We start from the raw sequence: 21,809 nt of genomic DNA, 5'->3' as shown, positions 1-21,809 counted from the left end.
GCAGGGCTGTGAACACACTTTATGTGTAAAATGTGCGGAATTTCCCTTTTTAAGTGGTGAGTAGCAAACATCAGTGTGACAATATGCTAAAACGTTATACCTGTACAACATCAGCATGTTAGCATCTTCGTTGTGATCCTGTCAACATGCTGATGTTAGCATTTAGCGCACAGCCTCACAGAGCTAGCACGGCTGCAGTAGACTAAATCATGTTACCACCAGACTGCCAAGGGGAAATTGAGGCAGTTTGGCTTCACACCGCTGCTGATCCAGCACTCTCACTTCTCATGTGGAATAAATCTGTGCTGCTTGTGTGTCAGTGTGTGTGTGCACACACAGACATAGGACATTTTAAGATCCATGGTTGCTGTTAAGGACTGATCATAAAGACAACGCCATCAAAACAAGTCGGTGATACTGTAAATGCACAGGTACTTGTGAAATGTATACATGAGAGCTTGACATATTTTCCTCTCTGAAGAATGATCATTAAGTGCTGAATACTTCAACAGTCCTTCCAAAATGTCTCATTGGTACCCAATCTTTATATTTTCTTAAGCTAGTATCAAACTGGATTTACAGTTTTAAAAGGAAAATGAGTGACTGCTAATGAAATTCTAATGCCTTTCAGTAACCCTTCTGCTGTAAAATACTCTGTAAAAGTGACGTACTCAGCCTCCAGTGCCGTACTTGCAGGTGAACTCTGAATTTTTCAGCAAATTTGGCAGAAAATCTGCTGTGAATATTCATGAATTTATCCAGCACTCTCGTTAGTCCTCATCCCACTACTTTTTCTCTTAACAAGCACCCCTGATGCTCCGTCCTCTCACACATGCCCAGCTTCTCTGCATCGTCATCGTCCCCCTCCATCTCTTGCTTATTGTCACTATGTTTTTCCACCTTCACCGCCAGTTTCTCCTATCCGTCCTCTTTAACTCTATATCAATAAGAATGCCTTCTCCTCTCGCCACCGACCTCCATCTCTTTCTGTTCTATACTGTGATTAATTACAGACAGGGTCTTTTTGTAGTGGATAGATGCTGGTTTGCCTCTGCTCAGTATTTCCACACATACAGGGTGGTACAAGTGCTACTGTGTCAGCTTTTCCTGAGGGAATCTGTACCCTGTGAGCTACACCACCAGCAGCCTTTACCTCCTCCCTGCTGCACCCAGCTATTCTGAGACAATGTGACTTACCCTGGCCTCAAGCTCATAATTAAAGCCAATGGATCAAATACAGATCATGAAAAGTCAGGTGTCGCCGCTGCTTTTTTTGCTCTACTTTTGGCATTTCTCCTCACACAGTTTGGACAGGCTAACTCCCATCTCACTGCACTCACAGGCAAGGATTCTACTTTCCACATCTGTGAGTGTGCAGGGCTGGTGTGAGGCAAATGTCGTCATCAGAGTGTGTGAGGGTAAGCCTTGCATGCTAATCTGCTTACCTCCAGGTTTCCACTAGAGCCTGACTGTTGCTCGTTTTTTGGGGCCGGTGTCAGTAGAAGCATAAATTTCAATATATTGGCCAATATACACATATCTTTTGCAGCGATCCCTCAAATAAGGTTTTGAAATTGTGACAAGGATACGTAACAGAGGCAGTTTTGAGGAGCTTAAAGCAGAAAAGATTCATCACGTTGTTTGCCTGATAGATAACCCGAACAAGTACTCAACTGTCAAGATTGTGGCTATGAATTTTCTTTCAATTAACTTATCAATGAATCAGCAATCTGTCTCCACGCTATAACCCGATGCTCCACGCTTGTTTGTAGCTCAGATTGATGAGGCTGGTTTACATGTGGTTGACCTTATCTACTGTGAGATTATGTGTGGATGTTTGTGTGTTTGCCAAGATCGAGATATCTTCTCAGTCTATGAATGGAGACTTTGTGTCATCGGCAGTGCTTAACTGAGACTGCGGCCAACTTGTCATTGATGTAAGTGGGCCTTTGAGGGTATTGAAATATAGTCAGAGAGATGGTTCTGTTTTCTTAGGGCCTGGGCACTTTTGATCCACAAGCTGCAAATCATGTTCCGACTGTTGTGTTCTCACTGAAAAACCAGTTCAGAAGAGCTGTGAATATTTGGGGTTGCAGAAAGAGGGGCTGCCGTTGTCTTCTCATTGCCAGAGAGTGATCCTGGGTCTGTTGTAACAACACTAAAAAGAAAGAGCTTGTCCTCTCTGCCAGCACAGCACACAGAGGGATCTTTGTATAACTAATCAGTCCTCATTGCTGCTCCAACTCTGTGGATGCAAAGGGCTTCATCGACGTTGGATACATCTGTTTGGAATATTCCGCAGATTTGTCCAAAATACTAGAGCTAAATGTTTTTGCAATATTGTGTTTATGTTCTCTGCTGGGTAGATAAAACTGTTAATATCCTGCTCAATTTATTAGTCCTGTACAGCAGCTCTTTGTCCCCCATGAGTAGCGCGGCAACTGTCTTCAGTGTTTGTTTGTGAATTAACGATGAGACAGAAGTTTGTCGGCGTCCCATCTGTATAAACTCACATCCTGCTTGTTTGTCACCATGAAATATTTAATAAGTAACACTGTTTACCGACTTTAAAACTCGAAACACATCTATCCAATGTGTTCAGAGCATCATTGTCTCACTATCACTCCGCTTGTTATTTGCAGTAGTGTATAGTGTCCTGGACTCTGTCTGTGTTGGAGGTACACACCTTAAAAATCATGAATTTACACTGATCAGCCAACGGATTATGAGGACTAACAGGTAAAGTGAGTGGATCATCTTGTTACATTGCAGTGTTCTGTTGGAAAACCTTTGGTCGATGCTAACCTCACACACACTAACAACCCAAACACCATTGCAGACCAAGTACACCACCTCTGGGCACATACGCTCTCTGATGGCAGGGCCATACCGCCGACAACAAGGAAATGTGCCCTGCCACAATGAAAAACTGCCCACAAGTAACTGGAGGAACAGGACAACGAGCTCAAGGCAGTGACCTGGCTTCCAGATCCCAATTTGATCAAGCATCCGTGGGATGTATCGTAAACAAGTACAGTCAGTGGAGGTTCCATTTGAAGTAAAAAGTCTTCTAAGTCGGCACTTTTAACTAAAACGCCTCCTGAAGCCGGACAAACCTCACCAACCCTGACTTCAAAATCCAATCCCAAGTTTTGCAAACAGTTCTGTCTAGCTTCTATCTCTGGACATCCGACATCCGACTTCCAACCTCCGAGATACCACCAATGATTGGACATGGATCCAAACCATCGAGGAGGGGTGTTACGATTTTGGCTCTAAATCAAAATTGGCTTCGATCATCAAATTCAAGTATGGGCAAAATGTAAATGACAGATGTTGGCAAAAAACAAATGACTTGTTGATCTTTACAGATCCAACAAAAGTGTCGTCAGTGCTAAATTAGAAAATCACCTACCATTGAGACTTGGACACATGACCTGTGTGTTGTCCTGTTGTGTCTGGCACCAGGACATTACCAGCGAATCCTTAAAGTCCTGTGTGTTGTGAGGTCGGGCCTCTGTGGATCGGACTGTGTCTGGTTCAGCACCGACCACACAGCCACAATTTGTTTGTATATTCCAAGCTTTGCTATGTTTTTCATTATAACACAGAAAGAAAGATAATTCCCTTTATTTTGATCATGATTCATGATCACTTCTGCCCTGAAGATGAATTATGAAATAATGTTTATAAAGCAGTGTTTACTTCCCCTCTGGCTGCTGCGATAAGATGACACAATAATGTAAAAATCAAGTCAACTCCAAAGTTTTCCCCTGAAGCAGCACAACAACACTGCTTGTTTCTCCGAAAAAACACCTTGAGTGTGAATTGCGAGGTGCTCTCTTCTTTTTTTTGCACTGCTGCTCAGCTCCCTTTGGGAAACCTGAAATATTAATGAACGAGTTTAATTCTGGAGTCAGGAAGGTGACCTTCATGCATGTGTGTGTCCGCAGAGAGACCAGCATTCCTAGCTTTCTACCAACCACCTTTTGTCATTTAACAAGATTCTAACAGAAGAGGGCATTCTAACAGAAGAGACTTCATAAACCTTGTGATGACACACTCGGTCCCCAGTTAAAGGATGGTGAATGAATAGAAGCAGCAGCCCAGTTACATAATTCAATCTTGAGTAGGTTAAGGTGAGGTTTAAAAAGATTCTACTTAAGGATTCACTCAGGTATGATACTCCAACACGAAAGGAGCAAAAAGAAAATAAAAAGAAATCTTATTTTTTTTAGGCTGGGTTGTTGAGACGTGTATTATCTGGAGACCAAGCTAGCTACCTTTCTGCCTTCCAGCCTGTCTAGCGGCAAATCATCATGAGACAGACATTGCTTTTACAGTCCTCCCTCTGCCCTGTGTTTGTCCCCCTCTCTCTCAGAAAAGTGCTGGATGTGCGCGAACATGATGAGTGTTGACAGCGTGAGGGGGCCGAGCCGCGGGTCCCACTTGCTCCTTCAGCCTCGAGCCGGGCTAATGTTTGTTGGCAGGGCTGGGTCAGGTGGCACGGTCCTGAAAGCATAAGGGAAGTGCCGGAGACTCAGGCTTATTCGTTTCATCGAGATAACAACGGTTACGTCATTGCGTGGACAACAACGTCTGCACTGTATCGCACAGATATCTTTTGTGGTGTATCAGTGCTAATGCTCTTAATTTTAAATTCTTAATGGATCCTTAATTCTTCTTCTTTTCTTAATCCACAGAACTTTTCCTGGCATTGAGGTGTTAAGTGGGTATTTTTCTCTACAGTTAGCAACCCCATTCTAGTGGTTTTAGATGACTGACCATGGATATTTTCAGAAAAATATAAAAGAAGAAATTAAGGCACCCTGTGGCAGATGAAGTTATATTTTCATACAGTGTGTCGTACGTTTACATGAGGTCATATTAAAAGGTGCGATTTGTAAGAATTTTAGTTAAAAACATTCAATACAGAATGTAAAAATGTTGTCAGAATGTGAAGAAGTAACATTTTTGATATGGTGACGTTTATGTATTGTGTTTCAGAGACATCTGCTGAGGTTTGCATGCTAACCGGCTAGCCCCAGCCCTTCCTGCTCTTCAGCTCCCTCGCTAGTTTTAACACCAACTATCCCACTGTTGCGCTGAGTTCACAGTCCGGACTGAGCCAACTAGCTAGTGTCAGCTGCAGTTAGGGGGTTTCTTTATCTTGAGCATGAATTCAACAGATGACCAGCTCGTATATTACACCGCTAACTTGTTCAATGTCTTTCCTTCTACATAAAACACTTTTTTTTAAATCCTATGTTGTTTACATCTGTGATTGCTAGTTTGCTGAGCTGTGAGCATAGACTTTTAGGACATTAATGAGCCGCTGTGTGTTTGTAGAAAATCAAAGACAAAATAAGTGAATTGGTTTTTTTGAATTTGCCCGTTATCTGCATTTAAAAGCTTGCTGTTTGGCAGCCAAGTCTTTAGTTAGCTGTTCTGATGTAGTTGGTCCAAGCTTACAACTGCTTCGCCATAAGATGATAACTTTGACAGAGCTGATTTCCTACCTTAAGTGTCTGCAAGTTGATTTTCACAAGTACAAACAGTACAAACAAAATGCAGCCTGGAGAGCGAACAATCTATGTATACTATCTATAAGCTTTGAAAAACACAAGCAATGTGTTCTTTATAGATTCGAACATGCAAAAGCTCTTTTGAGTCTTGTTTCCGTGCACCCCTCTTCATTTTAGGGTGAAAAATAAACACAACATTGAGCAATGAATGGAGGTTGTCTTCATGAATATCTGTACATCATGTCCTCAAAAATGGAAACAGAAACAAAGCAGACAACCCAGAGGACACGGTGTGATGTGAGTTGTGGGTCGTTGCGGGGTCGCTCATGTTTTCAAAGCCGGAACAGCCATAGCCAAAGTTCAGCTTCATTCCACTCACAAAGACAACAGCTTGAGTTTCCTTTGTAACTCTTTGTATCTTTTTTAATGTTCCAACAGGTGCTGGGGAGTCCGGGAAGAGCACAATTGTAAAGCAGATGAAGTAAGTTTCAAAAGCAATCTTTATCTCGCTCTTATTTGTTTTAACCAAAGATGGACTCTGCACCTCAAAATGAGAGTTTCCATTGTTGAACTTGCCAGAGCCGGAGCCAAGCAGGAGGGAAATCTGGCCACAGGCTGACATGATACAACAAACTCATCATAATATCTCTTGATGAAAAGATGATAATACTGGTTACATAAAAGAACCCAAAACAAGAACAATAATTAATGTGTCAGCTTGTGTTCTGTACTGTTTTTCCTTGTCTAAAGTTGTCATAGCTCATTTTTATTATTTTGTGCATTTGGCAAAGACATTGACCAGGCACCAGCCGCATAATCAGAGGTTAGAGCTCAATAGTTTGCAGAAGCCATGTAAAACATTTGCTTCCTTCCATGTGGTTTGTCTCCTCTCCTGTTTGTTATTGTCTTTTACCGTTCACAGCACAAGAGGAATGAGCAGTAAAAGAGGATATTGTCGTGCCTCTGCACCAATCAGAACGCACAGAGACACACACACACAAACACACACACACACACAGGACCCTAAATGGCTTAATTATTCACATTCCTCTGGGCTAGCCAGGAATTGAATCCATTTTTTATGAGCTTGGAGCAGGAACAGTCTGTCGCTTTCTGAAGCCAGGTTATTAACATGTGCATGCATAGAAGTGAATCAGCCCACAAGACAGAAGCAGTCACAACATTAGGCCGTTATGCAACATTACAAATCGATGTATCCTGTGTGAGCGCGACATTACATCAGAGAAAGTTAGGAAAAAACACCTGTTAGTAAACGGCATAATTATTAGGCCACTCCTTACTTTCTAAATTGCTGCTGTTCATTACCATCACCACCAATGTGCTGTTAAAAGCAGTTTTACTTGAGAATTAATGTAGGGTCATCTCAGTGTGCTCCTTCTGCACTTCCCTCCGCATTCAGATGGCGCCCGGATGATTGCATCTGGAGTTAGGATGCACGGACCCAGGTTCAGAGTAATACTATTACAAGAGGTGAAGTCAGGATACTGCATCAACTGGATGCTGCAGAGTTGAGGCCGTTTCACTGTTTGTAAGCCGCACTGCTGCGCATCATCCTACACAGCATGCTGACATGATGTCTGTGGGGCTTTTTGGTAGGAAAAGGTGGCGACTGTGCTTAGACAAAAGAAAAAGCTGCTCTTCAGCTTAAAAGTGTTTTGCCTTTTGACACCCAAATGTGTTACTTTACTGTTTTGGTTCAGTCCTTCCTCTTTCATCTGTGTCTTTTTTAACCAAAAACAGCTGTGAAAACCAGGATTAAGTGGCACACAGACAAAGGCAGCGAACATGGTGAATCATTTCGAAAGAAAATCTGTTTATCCGGGTTTAAAGGATTACATTCATAGTCCATATTGAAGAAATAATGAACACTGACAGATGGATGTTTACAGCAAGCCTGACTGTAACCAATCTGTCAATGTACATTTTAAAAGGGGTTGCATGTTTTTATTTTTGCCATTCTCAGGATCATACATGAAGACGGCTACTCTGAAGATGAGTGTAAGCAGTACCGAGCAGTGGTTTACAGTAACACCATCCAGTCTATTATGGCCATTGTTAAAGCCATGGCCAGTCTCAAGATAGACTACAGCAACACCTCCAGAGTGGTAAGACACAGACAACACTCGAAAACAAAATGTATTTGTTATAACCTGGCATTTCTGTATACATCTTTACATGTGTTTTTACCATCCTCTAAAAGTCTTAACATTTGATTCCACGAGCGTCGGTTCGACCACGAGCAAGAACGACTACTTTCCTGCTCAAGACCAAGAAAACCTATAAATGCAAATAAGCTGCTAATAAAAACAACGTGTGTAAATAGTTGGTTTTGACAGAGTGAGAGCCGAGCAGACTGAACCGCACCATCATTGTGTGAGACTGCAGAATTCGGTCGGCCTTCCTAACTGTGTACAGATCACATCAGATCAGGACGTCCCCTCGGGCCACAACAAAACAAAGCCTGTTCCATCGACAGCATCTTGCAGTTGTATATCTGGTCTAGTCCTCAAGACTGATGCTTGCCCAGAACTGAAATCCCAGGAGTTTCTCTTTCTTTCTTTCTTGCTGTAGCCCACTTTGTCCCTTTCACTATTTCTTTCGGGCTCAAAATAATAGTGAAGAAGAAGACGGTTGCAAGCAGAGCCCATTATCTCTGAAACAAATATCTTATTCCCTCACTTATCAGTATTCTAGAGAAACCCAGTGCACAAAGACTCTTTCTAAGCTGTGATGCACCTGGGAAAACAGGCTTGTTTCTCTAATCATGCTTACTCGCAGCAGTTCCTGTTCAGTCAGTAACACCAGTCAGTTGTCGGTGTTTTAACCAACTGTGCGATGATGTGATTTCCAACATTCACATGTTCACAGTAGCCCTTTTTTGAGCAATAAAAATGCTGCCAGTACTAGAAACTAAAACACAGTGTAATTCTACTCATATCCATCTTTGTAACCTGCAGGGAAACGGTCCTTGACTTCTCCTCCTCCATCTTTGTTCTTTTTCGCTCCACAAAGTTGTAATAGACAGAGAAGAGGCTGAAGGTAGAATAAGTCATACCATCAGCTGCTGCAGCAGCAGACAGGCCACGAGGGGCTGTTACGGGAATTGGATTTATTCAAAAGTGCTGGCAGGACACATTTTAACAGCACATTTAGTTTGCCTTGTGCTTTCTACAATCTCAGCAACGACACAAATTGATTCCCTGTTTTGAAGGCTGCCACCAGTGAAGGGAGGACCTCACAGGGTGCTCACAATCATCTGATTTCTGTTTTTTAAGCAACTGCGATGCATATAGTTTTGTTGTTATTATTGTTTTTCCATTTCGTCTCAACTAACATGACACATAACATCGGTTGATACTGGGCCGAGACCAATCCTCCAGCCAAGTTCCACGAAAATCAGTTGAGTGGTTTTTGTGTAATCCTGCTGACAAAAACCGACCAACTATCAAAATGAACACGGGTGAAAACATAGCCTCCTTGATGAGTAAAAGTAAAGTAAAAAAAAAAAAACAAGATTATTTTGGAAAAATGCAACGAATCAGTAGACTACTGTTACGTTTCCCCAGAAAACAAAACCTGAAGCACAGGGGTCGCAGGTTGGCAAACTAACAAAGCACTGCACAAATCACAGAAGGGTCAAAGCAAACTTGTCCCTTGGTGTCTAAAAGGTGGCGGTGGGAATAAAACCCGCCGCCACTCGCTGATTCTATCAAAATGATAGACGAACAAAAAACATTGGACCCAAATACCAAAGGTGTAGTGGGAACACCTGATTGGGGGCAAACAAAATGTATAGAAACTGGTCAAAAGAAAGAACTCTCAAATACACTCAACTTTGGGATTTTCACCCAAAAAGGGTAAACGCAGAGAGCCAACTGATGGGGTGCCAACTCCCTGAACACAACACAACCAACTGAGCAGGTGAACTGCAGACACCTTTTATCGTCTGCCACCTCACTGAGTGCAGCCAGCTGAGGGAGAACATCACAGGTGCACCCAGTAGCTTCTGATTACCTGTGACCTAGATCTGGAGAGGTCCCTGTTCACATGAGGACCTTGGGGAAGCTTTGATCTGTCCATAACATTTCCGTCTTATAAAACAGAGAGAAAACAGAAAACTATCATTGTTACATTTGATCAATTAAAGGTGCAATATTTAAGAATTTAAGGTGAAAACAAATCAAGAATATTGCTAAAATTATCAACAGAATGTGAAGAACAGTTTGACGTCAGTGAATTGGTATTGTGTTCACAGTCTGGACCGCTAGCTGCTCGGCTAACTGAGCCTACCAGCTGAGGGCTGTAACATTTCGCAGCAGTTAGCGGTGACACTGGTGACATGCCGCCCCTATTCATTTCGAGTACGAGTTTTGTGGGTGGCCAGTTCTTACATATTGCGCCTTTAAATGCTTAATATATCATTCCAAAAACTCAATTTGATGAATCAATAATGAAATTAATCATCAGCCTTAGCCCTAATTAACACTCATTCACAGAACCTCGCCAGCACATTCATTAAAACACACACAGAAGGACACACGCACAAACACACCGTCCTCAAGAAGAATTCAGCTTTAGGCAGAGCTCCAGTCTCTGAGCACTTATCAGCCTGCGAACAGTCTGTCAGTGAGGTCGAACAGCAGCCGAACTCACTTCTGTGGAGGAGTGGGCTTGATTCTACAGTGAAGCCAGCGTGTGTAACTGAAGCCGTAATAGAAGGATTGAGGACTCTGCTGTGGTCATTAGAGCGGGGTGGGCAGAGTTTCCCCCCACCCCCCTGCCAGATCTGTCAAATGGCTGCATGTACGTGACGATACTCTCACACACTCCCACACTAGCAATTAGTGCGCTAGCCTGTCCATACTTGCACACAGCAGCACTGTAGAAATGCACACACACACACACACACGCACACACACGCGCACACACGCACACACACACTCACACACATACACACAAACACAGATTTTGCATGTGTGCACACATGCACACACACAACCACACAATCAAAACACTCACACAGCATCCAGGCTATTTGCTGTTTCATTTGGTCGAGGTAGCAGGCCCAGTTCAAACAAATTCACATTCAGAGAGATTCACTGTATGAATCGCTAATTATCCGGCAGCTGATTAAAAAAAAAGAAAAAGAAAACAACAACATCTCTCTGTCATTGTTGGTGCACAAACTCACCCGTCTAGCCACTGCGACAAAATGTCAATCGAGTCACACACATAATTTGTTTGTTTCAAACATAGGAACTGAGCTGTTTTCTTCCACAGAATTAATAATTGTTAACCAAGAACAAGATAAAAAAACATCAATCGGCTGAAGAAAATCATTAAAATTCTAAAGAAACATGACAAACCCACAAGAGGAGCGCAGATGTTGCCGCTGCCTGACAGTGAAGTAGACAGTAGACACAACAGTAGAACAGCTTTTCCAGCCTAAATTGTAATGTAATGTAATATTCATTGTAAATCACTGTAAGTTATTTGAATGATGACCCCATGCATGTTCAGAATCCTTGTGCACAGAAAGAGCCTCTCTTGAAGAACCACTACTACGAAAAAAAAAGGAAGGAAGAGCGAGGACTAATTAAGGCTTTTTTGTATCTTATCATATCACTAATCATTGTGAATTAAGCCAAGGGAAGAAATGTTGGTTTCATGCCAACAGGAAGATGGAGAGCTGAGAGAATCACCAGGCAGGGAGACAAGCAGCAGGAAATCAAACCACGCTCTGTTCCCTGAGTCACACCGACATATCTCACACATCTGAGACGTGCTCGGCCCAGATTGGCTGGCATCAGTTTATCATAGGTTTCAGTGATATCATCATCACATGATATTGCCGCTATCATAACATAACCTTTGCTTCCTCGGCGCTAGTTCACAGACACGGCTCCTCCAGGACTTCATTCATTCATCATTATGAATCCAAAACTTGTGAGAAGGTTATTAACTGTCGGCTGATCCTTGTGAAGGGGTTGTCATAAACTAGGTCTCATTCAGTATGGGCATGTAAGTATTGTAGTACGGTAATCTTAAGGAGATCCATCATTCTCCATACACAAATCTATGTATGATGTGTAACGGTTCTCATGTATGTTTTGCCGGTGAAGCTCTCGTTCCAACAGTCCTGTCCTGTGTCTGTTCCGCCCCCTGCAGGACGATGCCCAGCAGCTCTTTGCCCTGTCTGCAGCTGCCGAGGAGCAGGGCATCCTTCCCGACGACCTGGCCAACGTGATCAGGCGATTGTGGGGCGACAGCGGCATACAGAGTTGCTTTACGCGGTCGCGAGAGTACCAACTCAACGACTCCGCTGCATAGTGAGTGCGAAGTCATGTGTTATTTTACACTGTGGCCCCACTTTGAAGTCGAGCGCATGTTTATGCTTTTATTTCTGAAATAACAAAGGGGTTTTTACTCTCCTCATTTTTGTCGAATTCACAATTGCGCCATTGTCCATACATATCCTCTTCTACTGCCCCTACTACACTGGACTTTGATTTCCACCACTATAAATGCAAATGTGTGCGAACGTAGCCACCAGTCTAATGTGCTCTTTTCTCATCCTGAGTGCCTGTTTTTACTTACCTTGGAAAATGGCTTTGCGGTTGAAAACCTGCATTTTAGTATTCTTTTTTGTAAGATTATAAAGAATCTATGGGACCAGGTGGGAACTATGGGAACGAGTTTAGGTTGGTTTCTATTAGGTTTATAGTTGTGCCGAATCATTTTTTAAGCCGATGTCATATGAAGGGCTGTTAAATATTCCTGCCATTAGGGGTGATATGATGGATCTAATGGTGCAGTCCTCTCAGCCTCTCTCTGCAGTGAGAAACCTGTCTCTAACCTCTCCAGGGAGCTATAGAGACTGGAAAGATAGTCCAATAACTTCCATTTAGTCATTATTTCTCCCTGCCTGCGTTTGATTCTTTAATATTGTAACCTGATAAAGCGGCGCGCAGGGTAGTTTTCCTCGGAGGGGGGAAAAAATGAGAGTCATTGTTTACTTCAAGGAAAAATTATCCTCCAAGTTAACAATGAGAATTGATAGCTGTGATAATAAATCCCCCAAGTAGGTTATTATTGTGGAGGTGTTATATAAAAGTCGGAGAGGTTAACTCTTTCATGGCTGCAATAATGACACAGACGTTTATTGCGTTTTTATCCACTGCCATGTTTTGTAGGTTCGTTGATTACTGTGAATCTGTGGACGTGACATGCATGAACGGTGGGCCTAGAACTGAAACGCTGGTTATATCTCTCGCTTCCTGTGCGTGAAGCGTAGGTTGGCCATGCCACCGAAACTCCCAGCTGGCCTTGGGCGGTGATGTAATGCTTGTTTTACGAGGGGGCCAGGTTGTGTCTAACATGCTGAAGATGCTTCCACCCTCCCCTACTGACCAACAGTCTGTCAGGGAGGGTGGGAGTGAAGGACAAGAGCTGTGAATGGAGAAAGTTAACTCATAATTTCTGCATCTTTTCAACACTGTTATTCAAGCAACTGTGTCCCCATTACCTCTATTTACAGAGGCGAATCGTCTTTAAAGATTGATCCGCAAATCATCTTTAGCAAATCATTTAAGAATGTCCGTGTTGCCACAGAAATCCTCCCTACATAGTAGTAGTAGGTGTAGTGGTTATCCCTCAGTGGTCTCACAGGACATTTTGCCCAGCCATACGGGGAATGTGCAGTGTCAATGTTTGGCACCCATGCTCTGACCTCATCTCACTCCCCACGAGCATAAAGTAAAGCAAAGCAAGACAGAGATCGGAGTGATAATAAAAAAATGTGCTCCCAGTAACTGCAGTAGATACAGAGCCTTACCCCAGGTATTACGTGTATCTATTGCCGGAGATGTAATACCGGCTGAACCGAGACGGATAAATCACAACCCGGGAAGAAGCAGCACATTTGCAGCGGCAGGCGAGGACATGAGCTGAGCAACAGATAATGTTTAACCTCAGCATATTGCGCCGCTCCCCCAACGTCAGCTGGGATCGGCTCCAGCTCCCCCACGACCCCGCAAAGGGATAAGCGGCTGAGGATAAGGGATGAGTGAATGAATATTAAAGGATAAGTCCAGCCAAAAATTACATTTCAGTCATTGTCTGCTCACCCTCATGTCAAAGGAAAGTCGGCAGAAGTTTCGCAGTTCACAAAACATTTCTGGAGCTTCACTGCAAAACAGCAACAAGTAGATGGGACGTGTTTTAAAACAGAAAAAACACTCTCAATAAAAAGAAAAGGGTGAATGGCTTCATACAGCTTGTCTGACGTGACCCAAAACTCTGGATGCCTTGATATCCCAAACTGATTTGAAAAGACTTTATTTACACTCTTGACACCTGGTCCAGCTCTGCTCCAACCTCAGACAGGGTGTGCGTTTGAATGTTCATGAATGTTTTTCGTGACAAAGTAGTTTGTGTTCAACTCACACAGCTGCAGGTCGCAGGGACAAGAGTATGTCATGTGTGGGTAACGTACAGCACCCTCCAGTCTCATGAACCATCCTACTGTACATGTGACAACAATACAATAACAAAGCATCAAAAACCTGAATCTGCAGCTCCCCTCCAGCATATAAAATTTAAAGTCGATGATTTGTTGTTTGTTTTACAGATTATTTTGTACTTAACAAAAAAAAGAAATGAGAGCTGACTTCTCCCAAACACACATCTGGCAGGATAACCACCAATGTGTTGGAGTCTAACCTACGTAACGCTTTTGGTCATAACTTAATTATCCCAAGAGCTTAGGATAATCCCTTAAAAGGCACTTAGACAGCCTAATAAAAAGCCATCAAGCTAAGTTTAACGGCCAATTATCGAATGCAGCAGAATATGACTCACTCCGCAGAAAGTTCACCAAATTTGCTGGAGTTCATTACAGTTCAGAGCTGCTCAGTTAAAGTCAGATGGTTGCGTCTGATGTAAATGAATCACAAGTGCATCGTTGACCTGTCTGTCCGTGTGCCTCTGTGTATGTACAGCTTGTTGTTGAGTTTCTGTCTCTCTCTTGCAGGTTGCAAACCATGTTGAAATCCCTCTCCTGTCCCTCTTCTCTCTCTTCCTCAGCTACCTGAACGACCTGGAGAGGATAGCTAAAGCAGATTACATCCCCACCCAGCAGGACGTGCTGCGGACCCGGGTCAAGACCACCGGCATTGTGGAGACTCACTTCACCTTCAAGGAACTGCACTTCAAGTAAGGCCGCGCAGCGCTGACCTCATACACTTGTTAATAGATGTCAGATTGTTTAGAGACAAAAATAGATGCATACAAATTTAGCCATTTGCACCAACGTGAGAGTCCAGCCTGCTCACCCACAGTAAGAGGGTGTATTTGACATTAAAACAGCCTGAATGGTAATATGACCCCCTTCGTGTTCACTCATCTCAGATGTATGCCTGCAGTGTTATTATTTGGTTGCCACTTGTCAGTTTGTCTTCCTTTCCACACAAGAGCTCAGAACAATAATGAAGAATACGCAGCTGTCCCCCCTGGAAGGGCCTAGTTTCACTGAGCTTGGCCCTGTAAGCAGCACCGCCACTGCCCCAGTCTCCTCCACACCTGCTCTAAACAAATTGCTCGACTTAATTTTGGTCTCAACATTAATAGCTCCGACACTGACCCTCCTGGCTGTAAATGTGCAACTCAGCTACTCAGACGCCAAATTATACCAGCAATTAAAAGCTTAATTATCACGATTGCACTGCGAGCTGAGTAAATGAATAGATCCTGCCTGCCGTGCTTCGCTCAGTGAAACCACAGCTTTACATAGTGCTCAAATATAAGTGTAGTCCTCCGTGGAAAAGTACAGCACTGTAGGTCTTACATAAAATATGCCCTGACCCAGCCTGAGCACTCATGTGTGGGATAGTAAAGGATGTATAGATACATCTCTTAATAGAGGATGTATGGTAGATACATTAAGTGTTTAAATATCTACTGAAGCAGATTCTGTGTAGTGTATAGGCATGGCAGCCCTTTTAAAAATTAATCAGTACAGTTGAATAGTAGCAATTGATTTTTTTTTATTTCATTTCATTTTGACTAGTTCACCAATACATCACCATTTAGACTGGTGAAAATTCAGTTTTTGATATCGAAAAATTCCATTCTGACTAGTAAGACAAACTGTAGATATCTTAAACATAATATAATCTTACATGTATAATAACTTTTTTCTAGCATTGTATTACATATGTCTGAAATGCAAGCCTAGATACATGAAATTAAATTATTAAAGGAAATCAATAATAATAATGATATTGATAATTAAATTTTTTAAAACTGTGTTTACAGGTCTTGGGGAAAACATTTACATATGTGAAAAAAAGTGGCTCCTGCATGTAAGCGTATAAATATGATCTGATAAATTTCCAATTTTTCCAATTTAGAGCATACATATCAATGATTTAATTTAATTTTAGATATCTAGAACTCTGTCTATGATGTCTGTTATTTAAGCACAATTGTAGAAATCTACATTTAACATTTCTACTGATGAAAAAAATGTATTGTTGATATTGTAATAATACAAATTATTGTAATTGTTGCATGTCAAAATTGGACAACAGATAACTAATTGACTTTGAATAGAACAAGTCAGTGGTAAAAGTTGAATAGTAATTCAGTTTCAAATATCAACAAAGAGCATTTTCACTTAAATTAAATGTTGATGTGAGGAATTAATCTTTTGGACAATTGCTACAAGTCAAAATCACATTATTGATAAAAAATTTGTCCAAAAGCCGATGTTGAAAAATACAATTGGTGTTATTAAGAGCTGGCAATAAGTGAATATAGAAATTATGTCATATAAAAGTGCAAAGGGTGTAGATTTGTGTGTCATCTTGTTTTCTACAGAGTTGTTTGTTTTGTCCTTTTTAGATCTCGATCAGTGAATAAAACACCCCACACTTTGTAAAGCAGCTAAACAGATCTGGATAAAAGGAAAAATAAAAAGCAGCGGCAGCCACATGGCTCTGGTGTGACTTGTTTCTCGATACTCTCTCTGATATTTACCTTCTGTCACAGCCTCAATATTTGGCCTGAATAATACATGAAAGAGATCGATAAGAAGAAAGTCACGTTTTTGCAATTCTGCCCCGTTTGCCATGAGAAGTACGGGAAAGGAAATACTTTAGATTCGGAGAAATGTCATCTTTTGACAACGGCTTAATCTAGGTTTGTCAAAATGGTTCTTCTCCTGGTGAAATCTCACATTGCTTTTCTGTCTTGAGGACGTACATTGGCTCTTCCAGATGTGGATGACTGGTAATGCTTCAGCTGTCTGCAGGGTTTCACTCACACCTATAAAAGCTTCGATCACAGTGCTTTGCTCTGAATGCAGCAGCCTGCCTGCCTTTTATTCTCAAAGCAGCCTCATGAAAACTTAATTTAGCGTCTAGGGATGATATATCACCCTAACCTTCCCTTTCCTCCCCTCTTCAGTGTCTTTCTTCCTGAAACGTCCTCTCCTTTGCCATGTTTCAACTTCTCAGCTTCACCTTACTGTCTTTCATTGTGACCTCCTTACACCCACTAGTATCTCCTTTTGCTTCATCCCATCTGCAGAATGTTCGATGTGGGAGGCCAGCGCTCAGAGAGGAAGAAGTGGATCCACTGTTTCGAAGGAGTCACAGCCATTATTTTCTGCGTCGCACTGAGTGCTTATGACTTGGTGCTGGCCGAGGATGAGGAGATGGTAAGGAACAAAATCCCCCATGTGCGGTGTGTGTCTCAATCTGCACGGATGATATAACTTTAGGAGGTTCATAAATCTGCTCTATGGCTCATTTTCACTTTGAGGTAGTTTAGATTGTAAGACATTGCAGGGTATTTAACACGGCCCATCCCTCCTGTGTTACAGCTTCATAAAAGTGAGCTTTAACGAGCCCTTTACAGTGTAACCAATGGAGTGTAGTTATATAATCAAAGCTAATTTTTCAAGTGTGTTCAACCATTTGACCCTAATTTCTGTAACTCCTTATGAATTTAAAGCAAGTGCTCAAGAGAGACTTGGCCAAAAGAGGCTCTGAGGAGGCTCTTCTGTGCCGGCTATTCCTCTACACTTTAAATATTAAACAACATCTTCCCCTGGTGGCTGCTCCGGTGTGTTGTTGTGCTTTAATGGAGCCAATAAGCCGTGAACAATTCTGCCTCTCCTTCAGAACCGGATGCACGAGAGCATGAAGCTTTTCGACTCCATCTGCAACAACAAGTGGTTCACTGAGACCTCCATCATCCTCTTCCTCAACAAGAAGGATCTCTTCGAGGAGAAGATCACTCGCAGCCCCCTCACCATCTGCTACCCAGAATATGCAGGTACACAGTGGAATAGCAGGGGCTGTACTGCGCCTGAGAGCAGTGTTATGATAGTTAACGTCAAGGTAACCCTTTATGCTCGGGTCCACATATCATCCAACTTACCATCCATATTAGCAGCTTTCTGAGTCTTTTATAAGTCATTATAAAGCACTTATTAATGGATTTTCCCCCATTACCAAGTCATTTCCTTTGAAAACCTCCAAATAACTGCTTTATTGATAGAAAATGATGAAGTTGTTCTATTTAATAATCATAATCAAAAACTTTATTTATATTACTTTTTCTAAACAAGGTTACAGGTTGCTTCACTGAATAGGAAAAGAGCGAAGAAAATGTAGATAAAATCAACACAGGTAAACAACAGCAGGTAAAGAACAAAATAACAACAACGCAAGGCTCGTAAAACATTGTGGAATAACTTAAAGTAAAAAGAAAAGTTGTGATCAGAGTAAAATGATAAAACTTGTTGAAGAATTCACAAAAGCCTTACTATGAGGAAAAGGTTTCAAGAGAAGATTCAAAAGACGCTGATGATGTCAGCTGCCTGATTTCAGTGGGCCGACATGAATAAATTAATTACGATGTTAATATGTTTTAATCAGCACGGGCCTCGTGAAATTGTTTTGTTAATTGCGCGGCATCACTTAAAGTGAATTATAGCTGTGTTCTGTTCTGCAATGTCACCAACGCGTCAGCACTTCCTCAATGCTTTACCCTCTCAATGTAAATACCCCAGATACCTTTTACTGTTGCTGTGACTGAAATAAAATATTGAATATATAATTAAACAAATAGTAATACTAGTACAAAACGCATTCGATTAAAAACGTAACAGAAAAAATGTGATTTGACGAGCTGTAGCCTACAGTGTCATCCCTCAAGAGATACATACTACGCAGATTGTTTACAGATTATATAGTATTCTATGTTGATATTCTTCAAGATTATTATAATATAATTATATTGTGTTGTTTTTGATAAAAAGAATGGTACATGAAATGAATGCCAGGTCTCATGCATCCTGTTGTTCATTTGTCAACCTAAGATGCAAAAATACTAATAGTTAAGAGGTCAACAATAGCTTGTTCTCGCCAAATATCAGAGAAGTATTGTTGTTTTTAAGTAACATAACAACGTAAATATTTGTAGTACCATTGGTTAAAACCAAGCTTGAGGGGCGCTGTTTAGCTCAGTTGGTAGAGCAGGCGTCCCATGTATAGAGGCTTTATCCTCACTGCAGGACCCGGGTTGGACTCCCGTCCTGGGTCCCTTTGCTGCGTGGCCCTCCCCCTCTCTCTCATCCTGTTTCCTGTCAAAATCTTCATTTGATATATCAATAAAGCCATAAAAGGCCAAAAAAATACTGTGCGCAGTTCCTTTTGAACTGAACATGTTCAGCTTCCTACAGATCTCACTGAACATGTTTAGTCTACTTTGCAGAGAACTACTTGGTGGTGGGAGCTTCAAAACCTATGAAACAGTTACTTAGGGAAAACTCTTACTGCTCTAATAGTTATACTAATAATTAGGCAGAATCAGGAATTCATAAATGATTTATATTAGCTATATTATAAGTTAATGGCTAATAAGTGTTAAAATGTTCACTAATGTAAAGTGTTCCTGACAGGTTGCTAATAATCTGTGTAACACCTGTGCCTTTTTTAACAGCAAGTCATCTCCTCTTGTTCCCAGGAGCCAACAAGTTTGATGAAGCAGCCAGCTACATTCAGACCAAGTTTGAGGACCTGAACAAGAAAAAGGACACAAAGGAGATCTACACCCACTTCACCTGTGCCACTGACACCAAGAACGTGCAGTTCGTCTTCGACGCCGTCACCGACGTCATAATTAAGAACAACCTGAAGGACTGCGGTCTATTCTAAAGGTGGGGAAGATGGACGAGCGGTGGAAATATTAAACTGTGTGATTTACTGTCATTTGCTGGGGATCAGATTAAATCAAATTCAAATTAAACCTTTCTGCATAAATCCAAGTTATTCTGCATTTAAACTGCGAATAACAGCTATTTTTTTGTTTTTTGCTAAAGTGTTTTGTTTCCTTTCATCTTTTTTTGTTCATGCAGGAACAAAAAAAGAGACGGCGCACAGAGACTGCATGAGAGACTGCAACAGCCATGTGATGATTACTGCTTTTCATAATGAAAACCATAACAGACTCGATTCCTAGAGGTGAAACCTTAAAGAACTTCAACAATCGCTGATTTGCAACCATCACATTCTCCATCAATCGTGTTATTATTTTTTATATATATATATATATATATATTTCTTACTGCTCTGGATCAGGCGTTCTCATACTACTCATACTGAACACCTGTGAACGGATGTTTGACCACAGACCCCGTTATCGGACGAGAATCATGACCACCGGACGTTCGCCAGAGAATATTTGTTTTTGAAATTTTGTTACATAAATGATATTATCCGACTGGCTTAGGTGGAAAATTATAATAATAATAACAATAATCCATCGTCTTTTAATGTCACATTCAAAAAATCAAAGTATTTTTCATCCTTAATAAGCCTTTAAGGCCTGGTTTAAAAACCACATGTTAAAACAGTAGTTGTTAGACGAAGAAGAAAAATAAGATGAAGATGATGATGATTGTGATGATGATGATGATGATGATGATGATGCAAGTTATTGTTTTTTGTATTCAGTTCTCTTGAGTTGTGTGTTTTTTCATTTGACTTCACAAATTTGCTTTGGGACTTTAATAAGAGAATACAGTGCAAAATAAAATTAAAAAACAACAACTTTTTATAAAATTCACATTAACTTATGTTAACTAATGTTGGCATTTTATGAACCTTTTGACTGCACAGAGCTTATTTTTCGAAGAAAAAAAAACAAACAAGCATGGAGAATGAAAACGGATGGAGGGAAAATGTTTTTTGTATAATGTTTACACAGAATCAATCAGTAATCACAGTTGTACTATAGCATATTGTTCTGCATGACTGTCCATAGATTAGCTTGTATCCCACGCGACTGAATAACATTCCTTAAGTAACCTCTTTAAAGAAACAAAAACTGAAATGGTAACGTGTCACTTTTGAGATTTCTGCAAGGTTTTTAAGTGGTTCTGTCTGTTCCAAAATGAATTGTTCTGTACTGTTTGTTTCATTCCGAGTCTTTTTACATATGTTTGTGCCTTGATATCTGTTTACACTTGTTCTTTAGAGACATGCTATCTTCATAGTGTGAATTAGGGCTATTTCTACTCCACTTCAGTTCACATAACCCATGATTTAAAGATGCACCGTAACACAGAGACAAATGGATGATGATAACTGTTCATTAATATTAAGATTATAGTCATTCACTTGTTAAATGTAAATAAAAGTTTGGTCACATGATCTTTTATCCTGCAGTGTGATGTGTGAAAAAGAAAACGCATGAAAACACTTTATGTTCTGTTCGTCCACGCTTCAGCCAAAACTCCACTGAAGAAAAGCTAAAAAAGGATATTTTTAAAATGTGTATGAAAATGAACAAGAGAACAGTTGCAGTATTTTTTGTAAGAAAACATTGCAATGGAGTATTTGCAAACAGCGTTTTTTATTTTTTATTCCTTACTTCTCTCACAGAAAAACTTCTGCGTCTGCTGTTTTTCCATTTAGCTAAATATGTAAAAAAAAAAATTTTGGTACAACTTGGTGGTTACTTGGTCAGTAATCTTCTTTATAATATTATTTATACTTCTACTCTGATACATTTCAAGTACATATTTTATTTTCCTTCACTGTATTATTTGAAAGGTATACTGTGATGCTTGGTCACTTTTTAGATTCAGATTTCACATAAACACAACCCCTTCATGCATTGATTATTAAATAACAACATAGAGTTATGTAAATGTCCACTGCAGTGGACACAGTACATCAACAGTATAAAAAG

At 41.0% G+C, this 21,809-nt stretch overlaps 1 protein-coding gene across 1 annotated transcript in view; it reads left to right on the top strand.

Annotated features, from left to right (window-relative positions):
* LOC115583474 (guanine nucleotide-binding protein G(i) subunit alpha-2) overlaps window positions 1-21,275 on the top strand; it is a 43,253-nt gene extending 21,978 nt beyond the window's left edge. The window contains exons 2-9 of the mRNA XM_030420356.1: window positions 5,964-6,006; window positions 7,510-7,651; window positions 11,715-11,875; window positions 14,631-14,759; window positions 17,136-17,265; window positions 17,732-17,885; window positions 19,581-19,773; window positions 19,972-21,275. Coding sequence (XP_030276216.1) covers window positions 5,964-6,006; window positions 7,510-7,651; window positions 11,715-11,875; window positions 14,631-14,759; window positions 17,136-17,265; window positions 17,732-17,885; window positions 19,581-19,771 — 950 coding nt within the window. The 3' untranslated portion in view covers window positions 19,772-19,773; window positions 19,972-21,275. The remainder of the gene's footprint in view (window positions 1-5,963; window positions 6,007-7,509; window positions 7,652-11,714; window positions 11,876-14,630; window positions 14,760-17,135; window positions 17,266-17,731; window positions 17,886-19,580; window positions 19,774-19,971) is intronic.
* The last annotated feature ends 534 nt before the right edge of the window (window positions 21,276-21,809 follow it).

This window comes from Sparus aurata, chromosome 6 (genome assembly GCF_900880675.1).
Source record: "Sparus aurata chromosome 6, fSpaAur1.1, whole genome shotgun sequence".
NCBI lineage: Eukaryota > Metazoa > Chordata > Actinopteri > Spariformes > Sparidae > Sparus > Sparus aurata.
This window is presented reverse-complemented; position numbering and strand designations above follow the sequence as displayed.